Source organism: Aphelocoma coerulescens, chromosome 23 (assembly GCF_041296385.1).
Source record: "Aphelocoma coerulescens isolate FSJ_1873_10779 chromosome 23, UR_Acoe_1.0, whole genome shotgun sequence".
In the NCBI taxonomy this organism is placed as follows: Eukaryota; Metazoa; Chordata; class Aves; order Passeriformes; family Corvidae; genus Aphelocoma; species Aphelocoma coerulescens.
The window spans coordinates 5,556,755-5,582,191 of NC_091036.1; the positions used below are offsets into that span (position 1 = coordinate 5,556,755).

General features: G+C 50.1%; 1 protein-coding gene across 1 annotated transcript in view; it reads left to right on the forward strand.

The window, feature by feature from the left end:
- Positions 1-25,437, forward strand: part of CSMD2 (CUB and Sushi multiple domains 2) — a 368,722-nt gene that overhangs the window by 176,730 nt on the left and 166,555 nt on the right. Inside the window, exons 7-11 of the mRNA XM_069036010.1 lie at positions 2,432-2,544; positions 10,210-10,287; positions 16,734-16,821; positions 17,870-17,994; positions 22,234-22,355. Coding sequence (XP_068892111.1) covers positions 2,432-2,544; positions 10,210-10,287; positions 16,734-16,821; positions 17,870-17,994; positions 22,234-22,355 — 526 coding nt within the window. The remainder of the gene's footprint in view (positions 1-2,431; positions 2,545-10,209; positions 10,288-16,733; positions 16,822-17,869; positions 17,995-22,233; positions 22,356-25,437) is intronic.

Consider the following 25,437-nt stretch of genomic DNA (forward strand, 5'->3'; position numbering starts at 1 on the left):
AACCCCTTTTCCCACCCAGTCTGGGGCTGGGCAGATGGGGTGGGAAAATTTCCATCCTTTTAGGGGATGGAATCCTTCATCCTGCAGTTCTGCTGCTGGATTTCAGATGAGAAAGGGGAGGGGAGAGGGAGCTTTGGAGGGAACAGAGTGATGTGTGTGAGTCTGACAGGCTGTGCCTGGAAGTGAGGAGCTGGTGGGGATTTCTTGGCTGATTTCACCCTTTCCAAAAGCTGTCGATGTCTTGAGCAAGTGGCACGTGGAGCTGAGGAAAATTCCCATGCAGGAAAGTCAGGGAAAGGTTTTTCTGCTCCCTAAATCTTCTGTGGGTGCAGAGCACCGGGGCTGTGATGGATTTTTTGTCCCCTCTCCTGGTTTTGCCTTCAGGAATTTTTCCTGCTGTTCAAAGGCAGCAGGAAGTGCCATCCATTGATGTTTTCCAATTGATTTTCCAAGTGTTCATTCACTGGGCTGGTGGAATTCGACCAGTTCAAGCATTTGGGATCCTTGGAAGTTCGTGGTGGGATGGATCTGGAAAGTCAGTTCTGGAAAGGGAACTTGGGGGGGCTCAGCCTGGAGAAGAGGAGGCTCAGGAGGGCCTGGATTTGATGATCCTGGAGGTCTTTTTGAACCATAATGGTTCTGTGAGCCTGTGGAGATGAAGTGCCTGTCTCAGTGGATTCCCAGTCCTCAGGCTGCTGAATCCACCCTTCAGGGATGTGCTGATTAAAAACAGGAAAAGGGAGGGGGGGCAGGAGAAACTGAGCCTCGTTCAGGCAGCTTTGGTTTATTGTTGTCTCATTTTTATCTCAGGCCACTGAATTACAGCTGTGAAAGGGAAATTTGGCTCTGCATAGCCGAAGATTATTTATGAGGGGTTTGACTGCTGATGCAGAGTGAACAGTGACAGGGCCCTTGGGGGGTGGGAATATTAAGTTTGAGGGTGTTGTCATAACAACCAGCCAGGGGAACTTCTTCAGGATCAGTTTGAGGCATCCCATGTTTGATCTGGGCCCCAAATCTGTTGGTTTGAACTTGGTTATACGAGAAAGTTCCCAATTCAGTCAGTTCAGCTGCCTTGGAGTCACCCAAGGATGGCAAAAAGCCACAGAGAACCTGTTTCTGCACCACCTCGCCTTCCTGAGAGGGCTGGCACCAGAAATGGAAATAATCCATGGAGAAATGGTTGGGAACAACCTGAAAGCTCAGTTTTAAAATGTTCCAGTCCCGCTCTGAGCGCTGCAGGATCCAGGCACGGGATAATGCAGCCTTTGGATCATACTGTAGGCAGCAGGGATGCCTTAGTTCTGCAGCCTAATCACCCTGCAGCTCATTAACGGGCCACGGGGCAGCCCCTCTGCATTAATTAGTGCTGCCAATTCCAGCCTGGATCCCCCTTGGAGGAGCTGAGGTCGCCTCTGGAGGCGCTGGGTGACTGAAGGGCTCTCCAAAGCTCCGTGGGCTGTGAGATCTGCTGCTAAAAAAATGTTTAAGAATCAAATCTGAATTATCCTCTGGATGGAGGAGGTTCCCAGAGGATCCTTTTGCCTTCACCTAAAGAACCAGGGGTGTTGGAATGGCAATAGTGGGTCTTGGAATGGCAATAAAAGGTGTTGGAATGGCAATAATGGGTCTTGGAATGGCAATAAACGGTGTTGGAATGGCAATAATGAGTCTTGGAATGGCAATAAAAGGTGTTGGAATGGCAATAATGGGTCTTGGAATGGCAGTAATTAAATAAGTGATAGTTGGGGATTAAAGTAATTAACTTTCATGAGCAGGAGGAAGGTTCCATGAGGGCTTTGCTCGTGGTTGGGGTCCCCACCCTGGTGAATGTCACCGCTGTGGACCTCAGTCCAAGTGCTGTGACTTGGGAAAAATGTTGTGTTCCAGTCTAAAACTTGGCTTGGGATAAAAGTCAGCCAGGAATTGTGAGCTGGAGTTTAATGAAGGAAAGAGCCTCGTATTTTAAAAGGAAATAAAATGATAAAAAGTTTTGAAGGGCGGTTGCTGGGTTCTGGAGCTTCCCACCTTGGTGGCTGGCTGGAATCTTCCTCAGGTTGGGATAGGTCATAAATAAAATCAAAATTAAGGAGGTTTTTGCCATCCTTTCCCTTCCTGAGTTAAACTAAACAGAGCTTTCTGTCGTGGGTTCACCAAGTGTGAAGAAGGGAACTGAATAAGCTTGGGAATGTTCTTTGCCTTAGGAAGAAGGAATGGAAACCCCTGCAGTGACAACCATGGAGCTCTCAGATGGGAATCCCAGCAGGAAGGAGAGGCTGGGAGCCCCCGTGGGGCAGGGGGTGCTCTCCTGGAGCACGGAGGAGTCCTCCATGGAGGAGTTCCCGAATTCCTGGGGGAGGAGGATGGCCTGGAGGGCCGGGTTTGGGGTGTCACTGCCGGGATGCTGACGTGGCTCCTTGCTCTCCTGCAGGTTCACCGGGATGAATTTGCCGGCCCCTGTGATCAGCAGCAAGAATTGGCTGCGGCTGCACTTCACCTCCGATGGCAACCACAGGCAGAAGGGCTTCAGCGCCCAGTACCAAGGTAGAGGAATAAATGAATGCCCTTGCCTGGCCTCGCCCATCCCAGCTTCCCCAGGAATGCACAGCTGCCTCCCTGCACGATCCTGCTGCTGTTCGTTTGCCAGCTGAAATCCCCCAGAGCGTGGATTTCACACAACCCCAGAATGGTTTGGGTTGGGAGGGACCTTAAAACCCATCTGGTGCCATGGGCAGGGACACCTTCCCCTATCCCAGGGAGCTCCAAGCCCCAATGTCCAGCCTGGCCTTGGGCACTGCCAGGGATCCAGGGGCAGCCCCAGCTGCTCTGGGCACCCTGTGCCAGGGCCTGCCCACCCTCCCAGGCAGGAATTCCTTCCCAATATTCCTTCCCAAGTCCATTTCTCCATCTGTAAAAGAGCAGTGACACCTGAATCTGTAAAGTTCTGGCATACTGGGAGGGTTTGGGTTGGAAGGGAGCTCCAAGCCCATCCATTCCCATCCCATCCAACCCTTCCACTGTCCCAGGGTGCTCCAATTCCCATCCAACCTGGCCTTGGGCACTTCCAGGGATCCAGAGGCTGCCCCAGCTTCTCTGGGAAATCCATCCCAGCCCCTCCCCACCCTCCCAGGCAGAGAATTCAGGATTGGGATAAAAAGATTTCAGGATTGGGATGTTCAGGTGCTGTTGAGGAACAGGAGATCCTTTGGCAGTGGAGAGAAGATGCTGCTCCGAGGCTGTGGCAGCCCAGGGTGGGAGCAGAGGGTCTCCAGAATGGATTGAGTGGATTCCTTGGAAGTGTTCCCACCGTTTCCTGTGACGACTTTGAAGGAGGTTGTGGGTGCAGCTGGCTCTGGAGGCAGGATCCAGGAGAGGGGAAGTGAAGCAGGAAGGAGCAGGAATGACATCCAGTCCCTCATGCAATCCCCTCCCAAGGCTGGGCTCCGTGGAGCTCAGCAGGTTTTTTCCTTTTGCTGGGAAGAAGTTCCACAGCTCTGGAGAGGAGTCAGGGGAAAGGGAAAGGATTTTCCTTGGATAAATCCACAAAGCTGCCCCATTTGGATGCTCCCTGCTTGTTCTTAGCAGTGCTGTCACGGCCTCAGCACACGAACCACATCATTATTCAACTTTACTGCTTTCCTTGACCACATAAATGACTTTATTACAAGGGAAAAAGCCAAACCCTTTTGTTGTTGCTGTGCAGCACAAACACCTGGAAAAGGCAGCTTCCCTTGGGGTGCCTTTTCCCTGGCTGGCAGGAGCGCTGCTTCCTCCAAAGCACCTGTCTGAGTCAGCCTTTCTCCCTCAATGGGAAAGTCAAGAGGAGTGTTCTAATTGCCCTTGATTAGATAAATGTCCGGGGTTCTCCTGTTGTGCACGCCGCAGAAGCGGTGCTGCCAGAGGGAATGAGCTGGGCATGGAGTTTGTGAAAATGAACTGAACTCCCCCGTTCCTGAGCTGGAATCGAGGCAGGATCTCGGCCCAGCTGCCAGAGGGGACCTGCCCTCGTTTTTCCTGCTGGTTTTTGTGGAGCTTGGCAGCTTTTTTCTATCTTTCAATGCTTAAAAAACAAAGCAAAACAAGCAGCCAAGCGATAAAAGCTCCATGGGATGAAGGGGAGGTGTCTGCAGGCAGCGGGATCTGTAGGACAGGAGATGCTGATACTTTAAAAACCTTCCTGTAACCCTTCCTGCAACCTGGCCTGGACATAAATATTTCACTGGAGATAAATCCCTACAAAACAGGCCGTGTCATTCCACGGGAAGCACAGCAGCTGAAATGCATTTTTCATCAGGAGAGCCGGATCAGCATCGGCCAGGAGAAGGAGGGGAGGCTTTAGGGCGGCTCTCATTTGTTGTCTGTTTCCCAAAGACGTGTCTGTACATCATTAATGAACCCCCTGTGTCCTCTGGGATGGGGCCTGGCTTTGCTGATAATCTATAAGAAAACAATTTCCCTTGCAGCTTGTTTCAGTTGATCCCGAGTTTTGCGGAACACCTTCGCTGTCTGTTCCCTAATCCGTGCCCTCATTTGGAAATCACTTCAGGAATGTAAAAGCAAGGTTAGATGCAATCAGGCTGTGGAAAGGGGTTTTTTTTGTTGTTGTTGTTGAATACAGCAAATTCACTCCCTTCCTGGGAGAGTTAAATATTTCCCCCTTCCCTTTTCCCTTTCGTTAAGGTGAATCTTGATCTTTGCAGATGCTTTTTCCCCATTCCCTGTGCAAGGAAATCAAAGGGGCTCTGAGAAATCTGTGCATAGGATTTTTTTTATTATTATTGTTTTCTTCCCATCCTGGCTCTTCAAAAAGGTGCCTGCAGGTGGAAGAAAATACTACAGAAGTGTTCTGGTCAGGTGAGGTGGCAGCACCTCAGGTGTCCCCTGTCCTCCCTGGTCAGAGGGGCTGGAAAGGCAGGGCTGGAACTGCAGAGATGCTGGAGAGATGGGAATGCTGCCCTGGCTCTGCTGCCCCTCTCTGCACATGTTTTATGGCAGAACTTGGCTCCCTAATTGCTCTGGAGCTGATTGTTACCAGCACATAATTGCAGCTTTTATCGATCTCCCCGCCCCGGCCGCTTCCCTTCCCTCCGGCAGGAAGATAAATGGGATGAGCTCCAGCCCTGGCACAGGACAGATCCAGGCCAGGGAGGGGCTGGGGAGCTCTCTGTGGCACGTGTGAGACACACAAATGGCTTTTTGAGGGTGTCAGTGGAATCTTGGAATGGTTTAGGTTGGCAGGGGCCTTAAATCGCATCCAGTTCCACGCCGTGCCATGGGCACCTTCCACTATCCCAGGGTGCTCCCAGCCCCGTCAGCTGGCTTTGATTTACAGATCTGGCCATGGGTAGGCTTCAGTTTGGACAGATCTTCCCCTCCTCATCCTGCATGTTCCCCATCTCATCTTGGATCTTCCAATTCTCGTCTGGGATCTTTCCCTCCTCGTCTTGGATCTCCCCCTCTTCATCTTGGATCTCCCCCTCCTCATCCTGTATGTTCCCCTCCTCATTTTCGATCTTCCACTCTTCATCTTGGATCTTCCACTCTTCATCTTGGATCTTCCACTCTTTATCCTGGATCTTCCTGTCTTCATCCTGGATCTCCCACTCCTTATCCTGGATCTCCCACTCCTCATCCTGGATCTCCCACTCTTCATCCTGGATCTCCCACTCTTTATCCTGGATCTCCCACTCTTCATCCTGGATCTCCCCCTCTTTACCCTGGATCTCCCACTCTTTATCCTGGATCTCCCACTCTTTATCCTGGATCTCCCCCTCTTTACCCTGGATCTTCCACTCTTCATCCTGGATCTCCCACTCCTCATCCTGGATCTCCCACTCTTTATCCTGGATCTCCCACTCCTCATCCTGGATCTCCCCCTCTTTACCCTGGATCTCCCACTCTTTATCCTGGATCTCCCACTCTTTATCCTGGATCTCCCACTCCTCATCATGGATCTCCCACTCCTCATCCTGGATCTCCCACTCTTTATCCTGGATCTCCCACTCCTCATCCTGGATCTTCCACTCTTTATCCTGGATCTCCCCCTCCTCATCCTGGATCTCCCACTCTTTATCCTGGATCTCCCCCTCTTTACCCTGGATCTTCCACTCTTCATCCTGGATCTCCCCCTCTTTACCCTGGATCTCCCACTCTTTATCCTGGATCTCCCACTCTTTATCCTGGATCTCCCACTCCTCATCATGGATCTCCCACTCCTCATCCTGGATCTCCCACTCTTTATCCTGGATCTCCCACTCCTCATCCTGGATCTTCCACTCTTTATCCTGGATCTCCCCCTCTTTACCCTGGATCTCCCACTCCTCATCCTGGATCTCCCACTCTTTATCCTGGATCTCCCACTCCTCATCCTGGATCTCCCACTCTTTATCCTGGATCTCCCCCTCCTCATCCTGGATCTCCCACTCTTTATCCTGGATCTCCCCCTCCTCATCCTGGATCTCCCACTCCTCATCCTGGATCTCCCACTCTTCATCCTGGATCTCCCACTCTTTATCCTGGATCTTCCCCCTCCTCATCCTGGACCTTGGGCTGCAGAGGGGTTTTTAGCTCCTGCCATGAGCCCTGTGCAGTCTCCTGGGCAGCTCTGGTGCTTGTGCAGGCTCTGATTCCCAAAGATCCACTGCTCAGGCTGCCAAAAGAGGGATTTTCCCAAAGAGTTGCATTTGAGGGGGTTTCTCTTCACCCCCAAGAACCAGAACCGCTGTGAGCATCCCTGGAGCTGCTGAATCATCCCAACGGGAGGAGGATCCAGGCAGGAGCTGGATTTAACAGCAATTCCCCCAGCAAGGAGAACAGAGCTTCGTGGAATCGATTTTTTTGGTTGTTGCTGCTGAAATGCTGTTTTCCAAATTAAAAATAAATAAATGTCTGCTTAAATTCTCATTTAGAAGCAACATGGAGTGGTTGGAAAGGAGCAGCCCGGCCTGCCTGCCGCGCTGGCAGAGCTCTGGAATGTCATCTCTCAAATCTGACAGGATGCTGAGTATTCCATTAGATCTGCTGGATGTGTGTGAGCAGCAAAACCCTCCAGAAAACAGGAGTTTGTGTTCATCCAATTATCCTGACACAGTCCTTTGTAGTACCGCTCCACATTCCGATTGCCAAACAAAGTAGATTTTCAAATACCGGATTTTTGAGGGCAGGGAGTGGGAGAATTGTTCTGATTTATTGAATTAAAAAAAAAACCCAAAGCAAACCAGAAACAAGTGGTGCTTTATTGTGCCTGCTGCTGATCTAAATGGAGTCGTTTGTAAAGCCTGACTCCCATCATTACGGCTCCAGAATGAAGGATGAGGAGCAGAGGATGCAGGGATCCCTGTTTATCAATTTTCCTGGAAAGGGACACAATGCAATTAGGGAGGAGATGCTTCCCAGGGATGCAGCTCAGCCTCTGGATTTTGGGATTGGTTTTCCATCAGGGACGGGGTTGGAGCAGGGTGTTTGTTGGGCAGGGATGGCTCTGGGAGATCCTTGGTTAGGAATGTGTCCCTGAAAAATGTCCAGGCCTGGGTGTATCTAAATTATGAATTCCCCATTCCAGAGAATCCTGGAATGGTTTGGGTTGGAAGGGACCTTAAAGCCCATCTTGTTCCACCCCGTGCCACCTTCCATTGCCTTCTCCTGGATTTGGGATGTTCAGCACTGGGGAAATCCGTGCAGGCTGCTGGGTCCTGATGGGAAAAGTTGACCTTTCCAAGGATGTCTCATCCCATCCACGGTGCCACCATCAGCCCTGGGGGGGTTCAGCAATGCTTGGGAAGCTTTGCTCGGCCTCTAAATTCCCTTTATCGTGCACAAATCACTCGAGCTGAGCTTTTGTGTGTGTGTGGAGAGTGGAAACATTGCCTGGGGATAATGGGATGTGCAGTGGGAATACAAAAATGGGATTATTTTATAAAGCTGCTCCGTCACTGATCGTGCCCCAAAGCACAACCACAGAGCAGCGACTCAGAGACTGCACAGTCCCAGTCCACACCCTGCCATAGCCCAAATCCAGCCTTGGAAACTTGGAATTGACTGGGTTTTATTGCCTGCTGGGAATGTTGGCTGGGATTGGGGGGGTTATCCCTGTGTTTGCTCGGAAGAAGCTGGAGAATCACTGCAGGATGGTCTGTCACTATTTTAGTTGAGGCAGAAACAGGTTTTTACCCCAAAAATGTGAGTTTTGGTAGCCCCAAGTCCTTTCTTTGATCCACTGATAACACATTTATTAAAAACCTTGAGATCAGGCTGGAAATATCCCGTGACTCCCATCCACGTGGATCTTTGGGGCATCCCAAAACCTGCTGCTTTCTTTTCCTGCTGCACTTGCAGGTGGATTTGGAGTAAAAAGAAACACGAGTTCGATTTGCTTTGACAGCAGCCTGCTGTTAATTAGTTTTCCCTTCTTCAATTAATGAAAAAAGGCAGCTCCCCTGAACAAATTGAAGCTGGTGAGGAGCAGCAGCAGCTTTCCCTCATGAATATTTGTCAGCTAACGCAGCCCTCAGATTGAAGTTATTGCTGCTTTGTTGAAAGAGAAAGCCAAAAGCTGGGAGCAAATGATGAGTGAAGAGCTGCACCCAGCATCTCCCTCAAAGCACCACCTCAGGTGAGCTTCAAGGAGCCTCTCCCTGGCTGAGGCTCCTGCAGCAGCTGTTCCAAACGGGCTCTTTTTAAGCCCAAAAAAGAAGATGAAAAACCCCCCTCGTTGGTTACAGGGGTGATTCTTGGTGACAGCTTTGTCTTAGGAATGTGCTCGTTTCGGGATGAAAGGCTGCCAAGATGAAGAACATGGGGAGAAAGGGTTTGAAGTGGGAGCCCAGCTGGGTTTCTCCATGGGTAAGGGCTGGCTCGTCAGGAAAAGGCTCCCACAAAGAGGTTTGGACACGGAGCTCTCTGCTGGGAAGCTGCTCTTCAACCACATCAGCTCCAGCCGGCCAGGGAAGGCCCTGTTATCCCAATTCCTGCCAGGGAAGGCTGGGTTATCCCAATTCCTGCCAGGGAAGGCTGGATTATCCCAGTTCCTGCCAGGGAAGGCTGGATTATCCCAATTCCTGCCAGTCAAGGCTGGATTATCCCAATTCCTGCCAGGGAAGGCTGGGTTATCCCAATTCCTGCCAGTGGAGGATGGATTATCCCAATTCGTGCCAGTCAAGGCTGGGTTATCCCAATTCCTGCCAGTCAAGGCTGGATTATCCCAATTCGTGCCAGTCAAGGCTGGGTTATCCCAATTCCTGCCAGAGAAGGCTGGATTATCCCAATTCCTGCCAGGGAAGGCTGGGTTATCCCAATTCCTGCCAGTGGAGGATGGATTATCCCAATTCCTGCCAGGGAAGGCTGGGTTATCCCAATTCCTGCCAGAGAAGGCTGGATTATCCCAATTCCTGCCAGGGAAGGCCCTGTTATCCCAATTCCTGCCAGGGAAGGCCGGGTTATCCCAATTCCAGGTGTTTGTGCTGCTCCCAGATGGTTCTGCCAGGTGGGGTTTCTGTCAAACCCTCAGGGCCGGAGGGAGCCTTGGCTGCAGCAGCCAAATCCACATCAGGAGAACAAATTGCTGCTCCCTGGGGGGGGGAGCTGCCTGTTGGGAAAGGATGGGGCTCTTGGAGATGGATGGCATTCTTGTTCCCTTTCCTGGTTTTTCTCCTCTTCTGGTGGAGGTTTGGAGCAGGGAGAGAGTGAATGGTCACACTTGGATGTGGGGCTCTATAGATGGATGTTTCCCTTTGCCAATAATCTGGGTTTGATTTTGTTTTCCCTGCTATTTTCCTGCTTTTTGGAGTCTGCTGTTGATTCAGACCATGTGTGCAGTTTTTAGGATGTGAGTGCTCCCGTGGAATTCCGTAATGGATTCATGGAATAAATTCCTGCAGCAGGAAAACTGGGGGGAAACCACCTCAGCGTTTTCCTCTCAGCATCCCTGAAGTTTTTTAGAGCTTCCCTTTGTCCTGTCTCCCATTTTTAGTGTCACAGAGGGATGAGGGGGCTTGGACCCCATTTTTATGCTCAGATTAAACCTCTCCAAAGCCCTAACATGGAAAAGAAATCCCTCCTGCTTTGGGGGGGGGGGGGTCAGGCTAAGTTGGAAGGATGCAGGATGTGGGTGATGCACAACTCCAGCTTCATTTTCTCTTTAAAATGAAAACTTTAAAATTGGAGCTCAGCTAAACTTTTTCCTCATCTCTCCTTTGTTTCCAATCCCTGCAGTCAAGAAGCAGATGGAGCTGAAGTCCAGAGGGGTGAAGCTCATGCCCAGCAAGGACAACAACCAGAAGACATCTGTGTGTAAGTTTTTTGGCTCTTCCTTCGCTGTCTTTTCGATAACAATCTCCTGGAACATTCCATCGGACTTGCCAGTAATCTCTAAAACTCTGCCACTCTTACAAGTTTGGGTGCTTTTCCCTCTCCTCCCCCTGCATTTCTGCATCACTTCCTCCTCCTGGTGCTCTGTTCACAAGCATTTACTAACTCCTGGAAGGGGGATGAGGGGCTTGGAGTGTGTGGATTTGGTTGGTTCTGTGCTCCAGGACAGCCTGGGGGTCGTGGCTTTGGGCTCCTTTTAGTGGGGAAAATAAAGAATGTTGGGAATGGGGTTGATGTTATCACTGTAAATGTAGGAGCAGGGGTAAGGAACAACACCAAAAAAAACCTATTAGGAAGTTTTCAGAGGCAGTAGCAGCGTCTTCCTTTTTCTACTTGAGTTTTATTCCCTTTTCCCTGCAGAAAAGTCCCAATTCTGGGTTTCTAGTGCTGCTTTTTCGGCTTTAGTGGTTGTGGTTGGTGGTTGGTGTGTCAGGGGCAGAGCATCCCCTGTCACTGCTGTGCCTCCCTCTGGTAGGTGGGAAATCTTCCATCTTCCCATCAGGTGCTTCCCAAATCAGGAGCAAAACCTGTGGTTTCTGTCCCTGACTCTTGGGCTCTTGTGGTGACTCTAAAATAAAACAGGAGGGAATCTGCCTTGGAGTTAATATTTTCTATTTTATAATATTTTATACTAAGGATTCACGTGGGAGCAGGATGTAGCATTTTTCCCAATGGGTTTTAGGGGAGAGGCTGGAATTGCTCGTTTCCTTGCACAGCCCATTACCCCCATCAGAGAGGAGTGGTTTGGACGTTTCATTCTGGTGGATTTTGGATACCAAATCCAGAAAAATGGATGGTCTGGATCTGAATCGTGGCTCGGGGTCTGTCTGGAGTGAGGGGCTCCCTCCCAGCTCCCAGGAGAATGTTTAGAAGCTCTGGATTTTTGGGAGCAAGGCCCAATGAGGTAAAAAACAGCCCCAAAATCTCCAGAGCAGAAAACATTGGGGGCGTGTCCAGGGAAAATTGATTCCATTTCAAAGGAAAACTCTGAGTCCCGTTCCTGGCTGGGTGATGTATTCCCTGCCAGGAAGAAATTACTTGGGATGAACATCCCAGTGCACTTAACTGAGTGGGAAATTCGGTTGGAAAACACCCCTGGCTTGGCATGGAGACAGAGGGATGTGTTTGGAGTGGGGAGTGTGGTGTCCTGGATTTTGGGGAATGTGGGGGAGGGAGTGATGAATGCTGGCCTGGCTTGAAGTCACTGGTTTAGCCAAGTATTGTGGCATTAACAATGCACAGAATTCCCATTTCTCCTTCCTGGGAATGGCCTTTGGAGCAGTTCTACCCATTTTTAATGCGCTGAGGCTGAGGAGGACACGGCACCTGCGCTTCCCTTGCCAGCAGCTCCTGCCCTGTCCCAGCCCTGCTGCACTTCCGAGGAGGAAAACGTAGGAATTCGTTCCCTCTGCCTGGTTTATCCTCTCCCCAGGGGCAGCAGCTCAGAGCTGCCAGTTCAGCCCCTTGGCAGCTCCAGTCTCGTCCTGCTGCTGGCAGCTCAGGCTGGAATAATGGGAATGGTGATGGTGACCCCATTCCTGCCCATTCCCAGCGTGGTCCTTGTCACCCCCCGTGCCCCTCCGAGCCTCCAGCTCCTTCCCCGTGCCCTGCTCTCCGTGAGGTCTGGATTTTCAGCCCTGATTATCCCTATCTCAGGCAGCCTTCTGCTCCCACAGGGAATTTCCAGCTGCAGAAGTGCTGATTCCCGAGGAGGTGGCGCCAGGAAAAATTGGGGCTTTTTGCACGGCTTTATCTGCTCTGTTCCCTGTTGAATTTGCAGGGTTGGCCGTGCCCCTCGTGCTCCCAAACTTCCATGAGCTGAGTCTGCATCCCAGATAATGACACAGGTGGGACAGGCTGCTTAAAGGAATTTCCCATCCCAGAGCAATTTCCACTTGCTCTGGCTCAAATACCAGAAGTTCAGGAATTCTTGTGTCTCTTGGTAGCACTTCAAGCTGAGCCATGAAATCCTAAAGTCATTAAGGTTGCAAAAGACCTTCAAGTCCCTGATTTATTTTCAATTATTCCGAACAGCAATGTTTTCTTTCCACGTGCTCTTTGCTAAACTTGGCCTAAAATCCTCCTCCCTGGAAGAATCCAGGCTTAAATCCTGCAGGTCTTGCAGAGGTTTTTTGGATTTGGGATTGGTTGGTGAGATTAAACCCTGTGTGTTCCGTGTGTCTGAGTGGAGGCAAAATGCAGTGATGTAACAGCTGCTTGTGTTATTGCAGGGGGAAAAAAAAACACATAAAGATACGGAATTTTGGGGGGTGGTGCTGGTTGTGCTCAGTTTTAGTGGAATGTGTTCGTTTGAGTTCCTAATTAAGTGCCTTGTACTGCTCACCATCAGTAAAATTATTGGGAAATCTTGCTTGAATCGCTTCTGGAGGGAAAATAACACAGAGAGAAAAATAATGCAGGTAGAAGAAATAGTTTTAAATTTTAGGTCTTGTTTTGGAGGCTGTTTCTGCCGCTGAATGCAGAGTGTAAATGTGGATATTCCAGGTCCCACAGCGGGAAAATTGTGGTGTTTGAGTTGTACAAAGCAGCAGCAAAGTGGCTTTTGTGGTGTTTGGGTGAGGCCCACATGGAGAGGCCCCGTGGGGTTACTGGAAGGGCTTGGATGAAGGAGGGGAAATTCTGTGCGTGTCAAAATCTGCTTTGCAAAGTCCTTTTGGGGGGGGGTTGAGCAGTTTTTAGGTCTCAGCCAAGTGTGTGGGAGTTTCTGGATGCAGGGGAGGTGTGAGAGGTCCGTGGTGCTGGGACAGCCCCGGGTGAGGGACACAGGAGCCACCTTGGGCTGAGGGAGAAGCTTTGCTTGGGTTGGGTGGGACACCCTGGGAATGTTCGGTGGGTTCTGGAGTTCTGGGAGGGGTTGTGGACCTGCATCTTCGGAGCTGTTCTGGGGTAGCACGAGGTGGGAAATTGAGGTTTGGAATTCTCCAGCTGGAACGTTTGCAGCTGGAGTTGGTCTTTCCCAGGGCCGGGACCTTTTTTGTGCTTGGTGTTGCTAAACCTGGGAGTGTTTCATGTCTGGGTCAGTGTCACTGAGGTTCTGGAATCGCTTCATCCCTGGGGTTTGGCTGCTCAAGGATCTGTGGGGGTTGGAAATGCAGCAAGACCTCGTTGGGGTGAGCCCTGCGCCCCAAAATCAGCTCCCTGCTCTCAGGATTTTTGATTTTTGTAACCTTGCCCAGAAGTTTTGCATGGAATAACTCCCAGCCCTGGTGTGACCACACAGATTAACCCTTTAAACCAACTAATTCCTGTCCTTCCCAGCCCTCCTGCCAGGAGAAAGGATCCCCTCCTTTCAGTGTATCTCTCATGCTGAGAAACGCTGGGGCTTTGTCAAAGCTTTTTAGGTGCTGCTTTGTTTTGTAGTTCCACAATTTGGTGAGAAATTGTCCCTTGGGAATCCTTCAGTGAACTTTTTTTATTAAGAGAGCTGGGACTGAAGAGGATTTTAGCAGCAAATTGCGGTGGCAAACGGAACCATCGGAACTGGCTGTCACTGAATGCACCAGGAGAAAGAAATGGGAAAAAATCAGGAGAATGAGGGGATGGAAAACCAATCCCATGGTTGGGGGAGAGAATTCCTGAGCTTTTAATACAGAAATGGAGCGGTTCATCCCAATTTTCTGGGATCTGTTGTTTTTCCAGTAACCTTGAAGGGTTCATTTGGGCATGGCACAGCACGGATAAAGCTTTGGGAAGGTGAACACGGCGCTGACAGCAAGTTCTCAGCATGACAAATCCGGTTTGGAACCTTTGGGCTGGCTGCATTTGTGTGCATGTGTGCCCAGAACAAAAGGCAGAGAACAGAAGTTGCTGTAAACGAGCATCTGATCCATCTCCTCCTTTTCCTTCACTCTCCTTAAAAGGGAAATTCCCCAACTCCCAGGATATGGAGATATCTCCCCTCTCCCCCCTTGCTCAGCTTCATCTGCCCTGTTCTCTGCTTTATCTACACCTGGTTTTAGGTGTTAATGAATCTCCAGCTAACGAGGGATGAACTGGGGTTAGGCCTCAGCAGCGGGACTGACAAACTCTCCTCCAGGGGCTGTGTTTTCCTGGGAATCCAGGGCCTTGTTTCTTCCCAAAGTTTTAAATCCCAGGCTTTGTTTTTATCCGATATGGGAAATAATCACTGGGTGTGACAGCAATGGCCCACTGTGGGGGGTACAAAAGGGGTGGTCTGGGGGGGGGTTGACCATGGGAGGAGGAATTTGCTGTGGAAATGTGATTTTTTATCCAAGGAAGAGCTCACAGGTGTTGGGATGCAGCGCTGGCAGCTGGGGGTGGGCACTTTACAGGTGTGTCTGATCAGGGAGGTTTCACTCTGGACAAGTTCTAGGGGTAAGAAGAGGAGTTGGAGCACTTTTCCTTCACTCCCTCATGGCCTTGGGACAGAAAACCCCTTTGGGTCCCTCATCCTGAGGTGAATTTTCCTTCGTTCGGAGCTGCCTGAGCACAGGCGTCACCTCTGTGTGTGGGGGGGGACAGGGAAGGAACCCCAGAGAGGATGGTGGCACCTGGGGACTTTGTTCAGCCAAGCTTTTCCTGTCAGAAGCTGGGATTTGCCTCCATGGGCTCCCTTCCTTCACACTTGGGGATGCATTTGGAACTCTCTGGGCCTTTGAGAGGTGGCAGCAAAGCTTTGGAGCTACAAAAAATCGAGGGATGCCGGGTGCTGCTTGGGTGCTGCTGCCTCCCCACCTGAGTGAGCTTAACGAGGGGTTAGGGGCATGGAAAAATGGGAATACAATCCCCTGGGAGGCTGTTTTCCATGAATCCATGTCTCTGTCATCTCTGGGCCCTCACACACACGGAGGAGAGCTCGGAGCACCAAAGCATCATGTGGGAAAACAGAGCCACGTGTGGGGACAGTCCCAGCCTCATCCCTGCTCCAGCACGGCGGGAAGGGAGGAAAAAAAGGCCTTAGGAAGGGAATTCCTAAAAAGGACTTAAAGGGCACTGGAGAGGGGTTAGTGCTGAGGAGAAGCTGGGATATTTTTGGGATGGGCAAAAGTTGGGAACCATCAATCCTTCCCTCCTTGTGGGAGCACGCCCGTCTCCCAGCTGCAGTTGGGGATGCACTGGGGATTCCCCAGTGGATAATTCCCAAATATTGGATGGTCTTGGCTTTATGTGTGTCCAGTGTGGGTGGATTCTCCCCGTGCCTGCCCTTCCCACGCCAGCGCTTCCGTGCTCCCTCCTGCACACCTGAACATTCCTTTCGTCCAGGGATGTAAAATGGAGCAAGCTCATCCCTCTCCCTATTCTGAGTATTTTCTCCCCTCTCCTCCTTGTCCTGTAAGAGGAAAGACTGGAATAAAACCTGGAAAAGCTGAGATGGAGAGAGATTTTTAACTGGAAACGTGGGAATTTTGGGCGGTGCTTCCCCAGGAGCTGGTGTCACCTCGGTGCCACCCTCCTCCTGGCAGTGGCCTTGTGGGCACAGTGTTTGGAATGAGTGCTGGGATTTTTTTCCCTGCAATCCTGCAGCAGGCAGAGGTGGAACAGGAATGGGGTCGTCTCAGTGCTTCAGCGTCACGGCCGAGAAACGCAGTGGTCTTGTTTTGGGTGCAGAGCAAACTGAATTCCCGTGGCAAAATCACCCCTTTGTGCCATATTACCGTGCTGGAATTCCCATTGGAAAGCAGGATTGTGCCAGGGCTGAGGAACCCGCCAGGTTTCCCCACCCTGAACGCTCCTTTGCGCCTTGGGCAGGTTGGAGAGGGCTGGAAATGGGGAGGCTGAGGATGGAGCTGGGAGGTTTGTCCAGCGCTGGTCACCGCTCCATGGATTTCATGTTTGTTGGCATCGAGGTTGCTCCATAAAATTTTCCATGTTCCAACTAAATGGCTTCACTTTAAAACCCTCGACTCGCATTCCCCTCTCCTTTCTCCCTCTCGTTCTGTGCTTGGTTTTTCCCCCTGGGATCACCCACCTGCCTTTTCATGGAGTTGTTTTCTTTCCCTGGCACACTGGGCTGGGCTTGGAGGGGTACGAGGTCACCTTGGAGCATCGCAGGTGGCGTTTTAATCGCAGGAAATGGGCTCTGTAATTGGTGTCCTTCAGCAGAATGAAATACAAAACCAAAAAAACCAACTCTTTCCAGAGGTATTTCTGTAGTGGAACGGAGGGAAAGCTGTGTCCCTAGCTGGCATTTCCTAGAAAACACTCGGGTGCATAAACTGAGCAGGATATTTCTTTCCAAAGCCGTTGATTTTCCGGAACAAAAAGGAACACATCGAGGTTTTTGAGCTACCAGTTGCCATTTTTCTCGCCACATCCACCAAGACAGCTGCTGAAAGAATGTTTCCTTTGCTATTCTGTCTCTGTATGTGCTGTTTTTTGCTTTGTAGTAACTCAGGTTGGTGTGTCCCAGGGACATAATTTGTGTCCAGACCCTGGGATTCCCGAGAGAGGCAAAAGGATAGGCAACGATTTCAGGTAAGAACCTTTTCCGTGCGTGTTCTGTGCATGCTGCAGAGCTCCTGGCTGTCCCTGGGTGTGCTCCTGGCGTGGGGGGCTCTGTCTGCAGTCACCCTCTGCACCTCCCAAAATCCTGCCCAGATTTGAGGAAAACCCTTCACGTGTGTGCTGCCCCACTGAGGGTCTCTAAAGATCTCTCGGGAGTATTTTTATCCTTTCCCAATCCATTTTATCCTTTCCCAGTCCGTTTTATCCTTTCCCATTTAATCCTTTCCCTATCCAGGCTGTAGAATCCCTGTCTGCTCTCATCCCTGCCCTGCTTAAATGCAGGAAAACTGAAACAGCAAAATAAAAAATTGCTTTTCAAATTAGCTCGAGCCCCAGCACGGCCCTGCCCTCAGAGTATTTGAGGGGACTGAGGTTCCTTGGCACTGAGTCCATGTGGGGCCAGATAATTGGGGTTTATGGAGTTTCAGACAGTGCTGTTATCCCTTTCCAGTTCCCAGTTTTCCCTTGCACAGTGCTGGGACACCCCAGCCTGCTGGTGGCCGTGGGGATCAATATTTCATCTCATTTTGCTGGCCAGGGCTGTTTTGCTCATGGAAAGTGTCCCTCAAGTCGAACCCCAGTCTGTCAAATTCTCCTCAAATCCAGCAAAGGGGGGAGGGCAGAGGGAGGGGAATTCCCAACAGTCCCTAAATGCCACGGGATGAATTCCCAGCCGCTGCAGACTGGACTGTGTTGCCTCAGTGAACAAAGCAGCTGCAGCAGCAAAGGCTCTGAATCCAAACCACAGAATAAAGAACAGAACTCTCAGCTGATAAAGAAGATTTTTTTCCACTTTATGAGAATGCTGAGCGTGTCCTCTGCTGGGGCTGTGGATGAAATTCCCGCTGAAATGTCCCTAAAAACTGGGATTTGGACCCAGGGGGAGGCAGAGGGGGAGGCAGAGCCAGTCCCTCCTCCCTTCCCACTGCTGCCTGCGGGGCCAGGGCATGGCTCTGGCCCCAAATCCTGGCATGCACGAGGCAGGACGAGGCTGATGTCCCCTCTGTCCCCTCTCCAGGCTGGGCTCCAGCATCCAGTTCTCCTGCAACGAGGGCTACGACCTGCAGGGCTCCAAGAGCATCACCTGCAAGAGAGTCAGCGACATCATCGTGGCCTGGAGCGACCACCGGCCCGTCTGCAGAGGTGAGGGGGCTCAGCCTGGCTGAATTTTGGGATTTGTGGGAACTCCCAGCTCCTTCACATCCCTTTTCCATCACCCATCCTGCCCTCAGGTCACAGAATTCCAGAGTGGTTTGGGTTGGGAGGGACCTTAAGGACCATCCTGTTCCTTCCACTATCCCAGGTTGCTCCAGCTTGGCCTGGGACACTCCCAGGGATGGGGCAGCCTGAGGGGGCTCAGCTTGGCTGGATTTTGGGATTTGTGGGAATTCCCAGCTCTTTCATGTCCCTTTTGTCACCCATCCCTCCCTCAGGTCATCCATTGGCAAGGTCAGAGAATTCCAAGAGTGGTTTGGGTTGGGAGGGACCTTAAGGAAAATCTTGTTCCTTCCACAATCCCAGGCTGGCCTTGGACACTTCCAGGGATGGGGCATCCACGATTTCTCTGGGAAGCCTTTTCCAGGGCCTCCCCACCCTCACCTTAAAGACTTGTTCAGCTCCTCAGTCCCTATTTCTGGACCCCCTTCTCCCCCCACAGACTCTTCCACGAATTTCCCAGCTGTCCCTAAATCCCTCCCCTTCCCTCTCTCCTGAACATTCCTTTTGTGCAGGGATGTAAAATGGAGCAAGATCATCCCTCTCCCTATTCCAAGTATTTTCTCCCCTCTCCTCCTTATCCTGTAAGAGGAAAGACTGGAATAAAACCTGGAAAAGCTGAGATGGAGAGAGATTTTTAACTGGAAATGTGGGAATTTTGGGCGGTGCTCCCCTGGGAGCCTCATCTTGTGCCATGAGCCATCAGGGAATGGAGGTTTTTTTCCATGGAATAAACATTAAAGCCCATTTTGCCCTTGGCCATTTTGTTTTCATTCCCTCTCTGAAATGTCACATTGTGATATTTGTAATGCTAATAAAGAACAACTTGTAATATTTTTAATTGAATCCCTTTAAAGCTCTTAAAATCATAAATAGGGTTTTTTTTTTCTCCCAGTTCTTTCTTTCTTTAATTTCATCTGCAGATTTTTTTCAGGGCCTTGGAATCCCATCTAATTCTTGAAACAAGCCTGGAATAAATTGAATCAGTGTAAGAGGATATTTGGCATAAATATGTGACACTATAAAGGCAATTTATGGTGTCCTCCTGCAAGAGATAAGAAAGGATTTGCCTGCATTATTCTGTTTCTGTGAACCAACTTAATTTTTTTAGCTGCTGACTCCCAGGTTTTGGGGTTTTTTTCTTCTTTTTAAAAAGTTCCATTTTTATTTCAGCTTTCTGCCACCTTTTTTTCCCCCAGTTTGTTCCATTTTTTCATTGGGTTTCTCTCAGATTCCAGAGTCAGTCTCAGATTTTGACCTCTTGGGCTGTGATAATTCCTTAATCCCATTGAGCAAACTTGGGGGGAAAGTTCTGCAGCTTCCCCATCTACAGCAGATTCCCTCTGGATCCTGGCAGAGCCACTTAGTCCCACTTGAAAAATGAGAAAAATAGGATTTACCCTCTTTTTTTACACTGTGGGAGCTCCAGGATGAGGCAGGAGTGGTTTAGGATCCTGGCTAAGTGACCTCAGCTCCTTCCTGAGCTGCTTCCCAGCCATTCCCAATGTTCCCTGTGTTTTACAGGAAAAAAACAAAAACCCTTGCAGACTCCACATGTGCAAATCCATCTCCTAAATTAAATTATAAATTTAAATAAAATACTAAATTTCAAAAATAAATTAATGTCAGGGCTCCACCACAGCAGCAGAGAACATTTCCAGAACCAGGATGTTTTTCCCCACACTTCTTTTGTGGAATATTTCAGCTAAATATTACATCAAAGGCATTCCACAGGCAAAATTTTCCCTGCTTAAGCACTTTTTCCAGCTTTTCCTTTACCTGTGTTGTTTTGAAGATGCAGAGCTGAGCTGCCACCTTGGTTCTGAGCCCACAGAAGGAAACCAGCTGATAAATTCTTAATAATGACCTAATAAATCCTCTCCATGCAGCATTTTGGGGGTTTGATGTGCAGGAGGAAAGGGAATGGGGCTTTTTGGGGACATCAGGAAGGAATTGTGTCATTCCTGGTCTCCCTCTGTCCTGGATGGGGAAGGATTTTTGTGAGGAAAAAAGGAGTGAGGGAAGGAAATAAATCAGCGTGAGCAGTAGGGGGGGGTTGGTTGTTGGTCTGAGGGGAGATGGGAGCAGGGTTTGATGGGATCAGGGTTTGATGGGATCAGGGTTTGATGGGATCAGGGTCTGATGGGATCAGGGTTTGATGGGATCAATGTTTGATGGGATCAATGTTTGATGGGATCAGGGTTTGATGGGATCAGTGTTTGATGGGATCAATTTTGATGGGATCAGGGTTTGATGGGATCAGGGTTTGATGAGATCAATGTTTGATGGGATCAATGTTTGATGGGAGCAGTGTTTGATGGGATCAGGGTTTGATAGGAGCAGGGTTTGATGGGATCAGGGTTTGATGGGATCAGGGTTTGATGGGATCAGGGTTAGATGGGATCAGGGTTTGATGAGATCAATGTTTGATGGGATTAGTGTTTGATGGGATCAATGTTTGATGGGATCAGGGTTTCATGGGATCAGTGTTTGATGGGATCAGGGTTTGATGGGATCAGTGTTTGATGGGATCAGGGTTAGATGGGATCAGGGTTTGATGAGATCAATGTTTGATGGGATCAATGTTTGATGGGATCAGGGTTTCATGGGATCAGTGTTTGATGGGATCAGGGTTTGATGGGATCAGGGTTTGATGGGATCAGTGTTTGATGGGATCAGGGTTAGATGGGATCAGGGTTTGATGAGATCAATGTTTGATGGGATCAATGTTTGATGGGATCAATGTTTGATGGGATCAATGTTTGATGGGATCAGGGTTTGATGGGATCAGGGTTTGATGGGAGCAGGGTTTGATGGGATCAGGGTTTGATGGGATCAGGGTTTGATGAGATCAATGTTTGATGGGATCAATGTTTGATGGGATCAGGGTTTGATGGGATCAATGTTTGATGGGATCAATGTTTGATGGGATCAGTGTTTGATGGGATCAGTGTTTGATGGGATCAATGTTTGATGGGATCAATGTTTGATGGGATCAGTGTTTGATGGGATCAGGGTTAGATGGGATCAGGGTTTGATGAGATCAATGTTTGATGGGATCAATGTTTGATGGGATCAATGTTTGATGGGATCAGTGTTTGATGGGATCAGGGTTTGATGGGATCAGTGTTTGATGGGAGCAGGGTTTGATGGGATCAGGGTTTGATGGGATCAGTGTTTGATGGGATCAATGTTTGATGGGATCAGTGTTTGATGGGATCAGGGTTTGATGGGATCAATGTTTGATGGGATCAATGTTTGATGGGATCAGGGTCTGATGGGATCAGGGTCTGATGGGATCAGGGTTTGATGGGAGCAGGGTTTGATGGGATCAGTGTTTGATGGGATCAATGTTTGATGGGAGCAGTGTTTGATGGGATCAGTGTTTGATAGGAGCAGGGTTTGATGGGAGCAGGGTTTGATGGGATCAGTGTTTGATGAGATCAATGTTTGATAGGATCAGTGTTTGATAGGATCAGTGTTTGATGGGATCAGTGTTTGATGGGATCAGGGTTTGATGGGATCAATGTTTGATGGGATCAGTGTTTGATAGGAGCAGGGTTTGATGGGAGCAGGGTTTGATGGGATCAATGTTTGATGGGATCAGGGTTTGATGGGAACAGAGTTTGATGGGATCAGGGTTTGATGGGATCAGGGTTTGATGAGATCAATGTTTGATAGGATCAGTGTTTGATGGGATCAGGGTTTGATGGGATCAATGTTTGATGGGATCAGTGTTTGATGGGATCAGGGTTTGATGGGATCAGGGTTTGATGGGAGCAGGGTTTGATGGGATCAGGGTTTGATGGGAGCAGGGTTTGATGGGAGCAGGGTTTGATGGGAGCAGGGTTTGATGGGATCAATGTTTGATGGGATCAATGTTTGATGGGATCAGGGTTTGATGGTATCAATGTTTGATGGGATCAATGATGGGATCAGTGTTTGATGGGATCAATGTTTGATGGGATCAGTGTTTGATGGCCCCACTCCTCACGGACAAACCCTCCATTTTTGGGCCGCGGATGCAAAAAAGGAGCCGTTCGGGCCGCGCAAACGACGATTGTTTTCATTTTCACCTTCTCCCACTTCCATACCGAGCTCACCCCTTCTCCCTCCCCGCTGGAAGGGGGTCCCCCAGTGCTGACTGTGCCCCGTTTGTGTCCCCAGCCAGGATGTGTGACACGTACCTGCGCGGGCCCAGCGGCGTCATCACGTCCCCCAACTACCCCGTGCAGTACGACAACAACGCCTACTGCGTGTGGGTCATCACCGCCCTCAACCCCGCCAAGGTGGGTCCTCAGAACGGCCCTTTGTGCCCAGGCTGGTGGTGGGAAGCTCTGCAGATCCTGGGAGGACGAGTTTGTGGTGTTTTCGTGGAATTCCCAGGCTCGTATTTCGTGGAATTCCAGGCGGGTTTGGGTTGGGAGGGAGCTCGAAGCTCATCTTGTGCTGTGGGTAAAGATGTCTTCCACTAGGCCAGGGTGCTTCAGCCAGGCCTGGGACACTGCCAGGGATCCAGGGGCAGCTGCAGCTTCTCTGGGAGTTCCATCCCAGCCCTCCCCAGCCTCACAAGGAGGAATTTCACCCCAATATCCCATCCAAACCCGCTCCCTTTCACTCCAGAGCCGTTGTTGAGGAGAATTGTTGATTCCCCAGAGCCATGGAAGGAGGAGATGAACAAAGGGGGTTCTTTGTCCTGGTGTTTTATGGAACAGAAGTTGGAAGGGGTTTGGATGCTGGGCTGTGGTGGGGGAGTGTGTGAGCACAGCCAGAGACATCCAAGCACCTCCAGACACCTCCAGACACATCCAAGCACCTCCAGACACCTCCAAGCACCTCCAGACACATCCAGACACATCCAGACACCTTCCACCATCCCAGCCTGGGCTTGGACACTTCCAAGGATGAAGCAGCCTCAGCTTCTCCAGGAAACCTTTCCCAGTCCCTCCCCACTCTCACGTTAAAGCCTTGTTCATCCCCTCAGGCTCTGCTTCTCTCCCCCAACAGACTCTTCTCTGTGTTTCCCAGCTGTCTCTAAATCCCTGACCTTCCCTCCCTGCTGAGCACTCACTTTGTTAAGGGCTGTAATTAAAAGTGAGGGTAATTATTTGTAATCGAAGCCCCTTTGATATCTCGTGTGGAGGGTGGGGAGGTGCTCGAGCAGCCCAGCAAAGCAGCTCTTGGGGCAGGGCTCCTTGGGGCAGGGAGGCTGTGCCAGGAATGCTGATTATTCCCAGTTTTTGGACTGTGGCTGGCCCTTGCCCAGCAGGATTTTAGCCCCCAGGGTCAGAGGAGGGAGGTTTGGGTCTATCCCGTGCTATTTATGCACTGTTAGAAATTGAAATACTTCATATAGAGAGAGACCTTAAATACCTAAAGGATTGAAAGTCTGTACCAGGTGTGACTCCAGTGTGTGGGGAGAGAACGAGGTGTGGCTGCCCTGGCCTGGGGAAGATCAATCCCTGTCATTTCCCCTGGCAATGGGAATTGAGTTGAGGGCAGTGTTTGGTGCCTCACAGCTTTTTCCAGTCTCAGCCCTTCTCTCTCCTGCAGCTCTGGCCCAGAAGAACAGAAATCACTCTGCTGTGTAGCTCAAAGGGCCCTTTCTGAGGTGACAGAAGGTGCCAGGCTTTGTTCCTTTGAGCATCTGGATCCCTGCAAACATCATTCCGTTAGTTCTGGGTGAATCCTGAGCCTGCTGAGGCTCTGAGCTCCCATTTACTCTCCCAGGGATGATCCCTTGCCTCTGGACGTTCCTGCAGGCCCCTGATGCAGGCAGGGAATCTCACGGACTCCCAGGATCTCCTGCTTGTAGCTGGGAATTGTTAGGAAGTGCTGGACCCTTTCCCTTCCCTCCAGAGCAGGGGCAGGATGGAGGAAGAGCCTGTGGGGTTCTCCCTCCCTGCTGAGCTCAGGCTGAGCCTTCAGCCAGCACAGATCCGTGCTGGATGAGGGTTTTCCTGAGGAATATCCCTCCATTGCCATTCCCAGGCAGGGTGTGGCTCAGGGCTGTCATTATCCCTGCTTTGGCTGCACGGGAGCCTGGAAGTGACCTGGATTTTGGGAGATGGAGTGTGGAACCAGGAGATCTTTCAGTGCTGCTTTATTGGGGGGGTTTAGTGGTTGATCAGCCCCAGGAGGGTCCCCTTCATCAGGGAAGGGGAGGACCCTGGAGTGTTCCCTGGGTATCCAGGGGCTGGAATTCAGCACAGCTCAGGCTGTGGGGGGTGTTTTATCCTTTTACGTTAGTTTTGAACCTCTTTGTCTCCAAAAATCACCAACATCCAGTTTTTGTGGGGATAAAACAGCACTTGGAGAGCTGGGTGCAGACATTTCCTGGGTGTTTCGTAGGATACCACTTCCATTTGGGTTTCCTGCTACAAATTATGAAGGAGGAGATGGAAATCATGAGGAAAATACACCGGCCCGGTGTTCCACTGACCCTTTTGTGGTGAATATTCAGGTCTAGCTTTCAGCTCTCTGTTCCTTTGCTCTCGTGCCAGTCTTGTGCCCAAAGTTTTCCTGCTTTTCCATCGGCAGTGTGATGGGAAAAGCTTCTCCTCCAACCTTCCTGGGTAGAACTGTGTGATTTTTCCACGGGGATTTCTCCTTGGAGGAAGTTTCTCCTCTTCCCCTGCTTGGTTTCTCCCTCAGCTTTGAAGCCTGAGTCGTAACAAACACAGAATCTGTAAGTCCTGACCCTTCCTAAATCATAAAGGGGATTGGAATTGGTCAAATCCATTCATTCCAAGACTTCCCAGCTTGGATCAGAGATTCCACAGCACAAGGAAGTGCAGGTGCTGCTCCATGGGCTGCCCATCATGCACTGAAATCTGGATTGGTGAAATCAGCAGCCTTCCTTCCATTCCTTTTCCTTTGAAATGATAAATGGTTTAATTAATTTAATTAATAGTGTCAGTTTGTAAAGGGTTTTTTGGGTTTCAGTGTCATGTACAGGGAGGGAAAAGCTCTCCTGAAGCAGGGAAGAAATGCACCAACTCCTTGGGAAGGGCACAGCTCTCCCTGCAAGTCCTGACCCTTCCCTAAATCATAAAGAGGACTGAAATTGGTCAAATCCATTCATTCCAAGACTTCCCAGCTTGGATCAGAGATTCCACAGCACGAGGAGGTGCAGGTTCTGCTCCATGGGCTGCTCATCATGCACTGAAATCTGGAGCAAATCAGCAGCCTTTGTGTGAAGAGATTCCATCCCTTTTCCTTTGAAATGATAAATACTTCATTAATCTAATTAATAATGCTGGTTTACAAAGGGTTTCTTGGTTTTAGGTGTTTCATGCTGGAAGTTTAATTTACAGGTGGGGAGAAGCTCTCCTGGAGCAGGGAGGGTTGGGAGAAGAGCAGCAGCTCCTC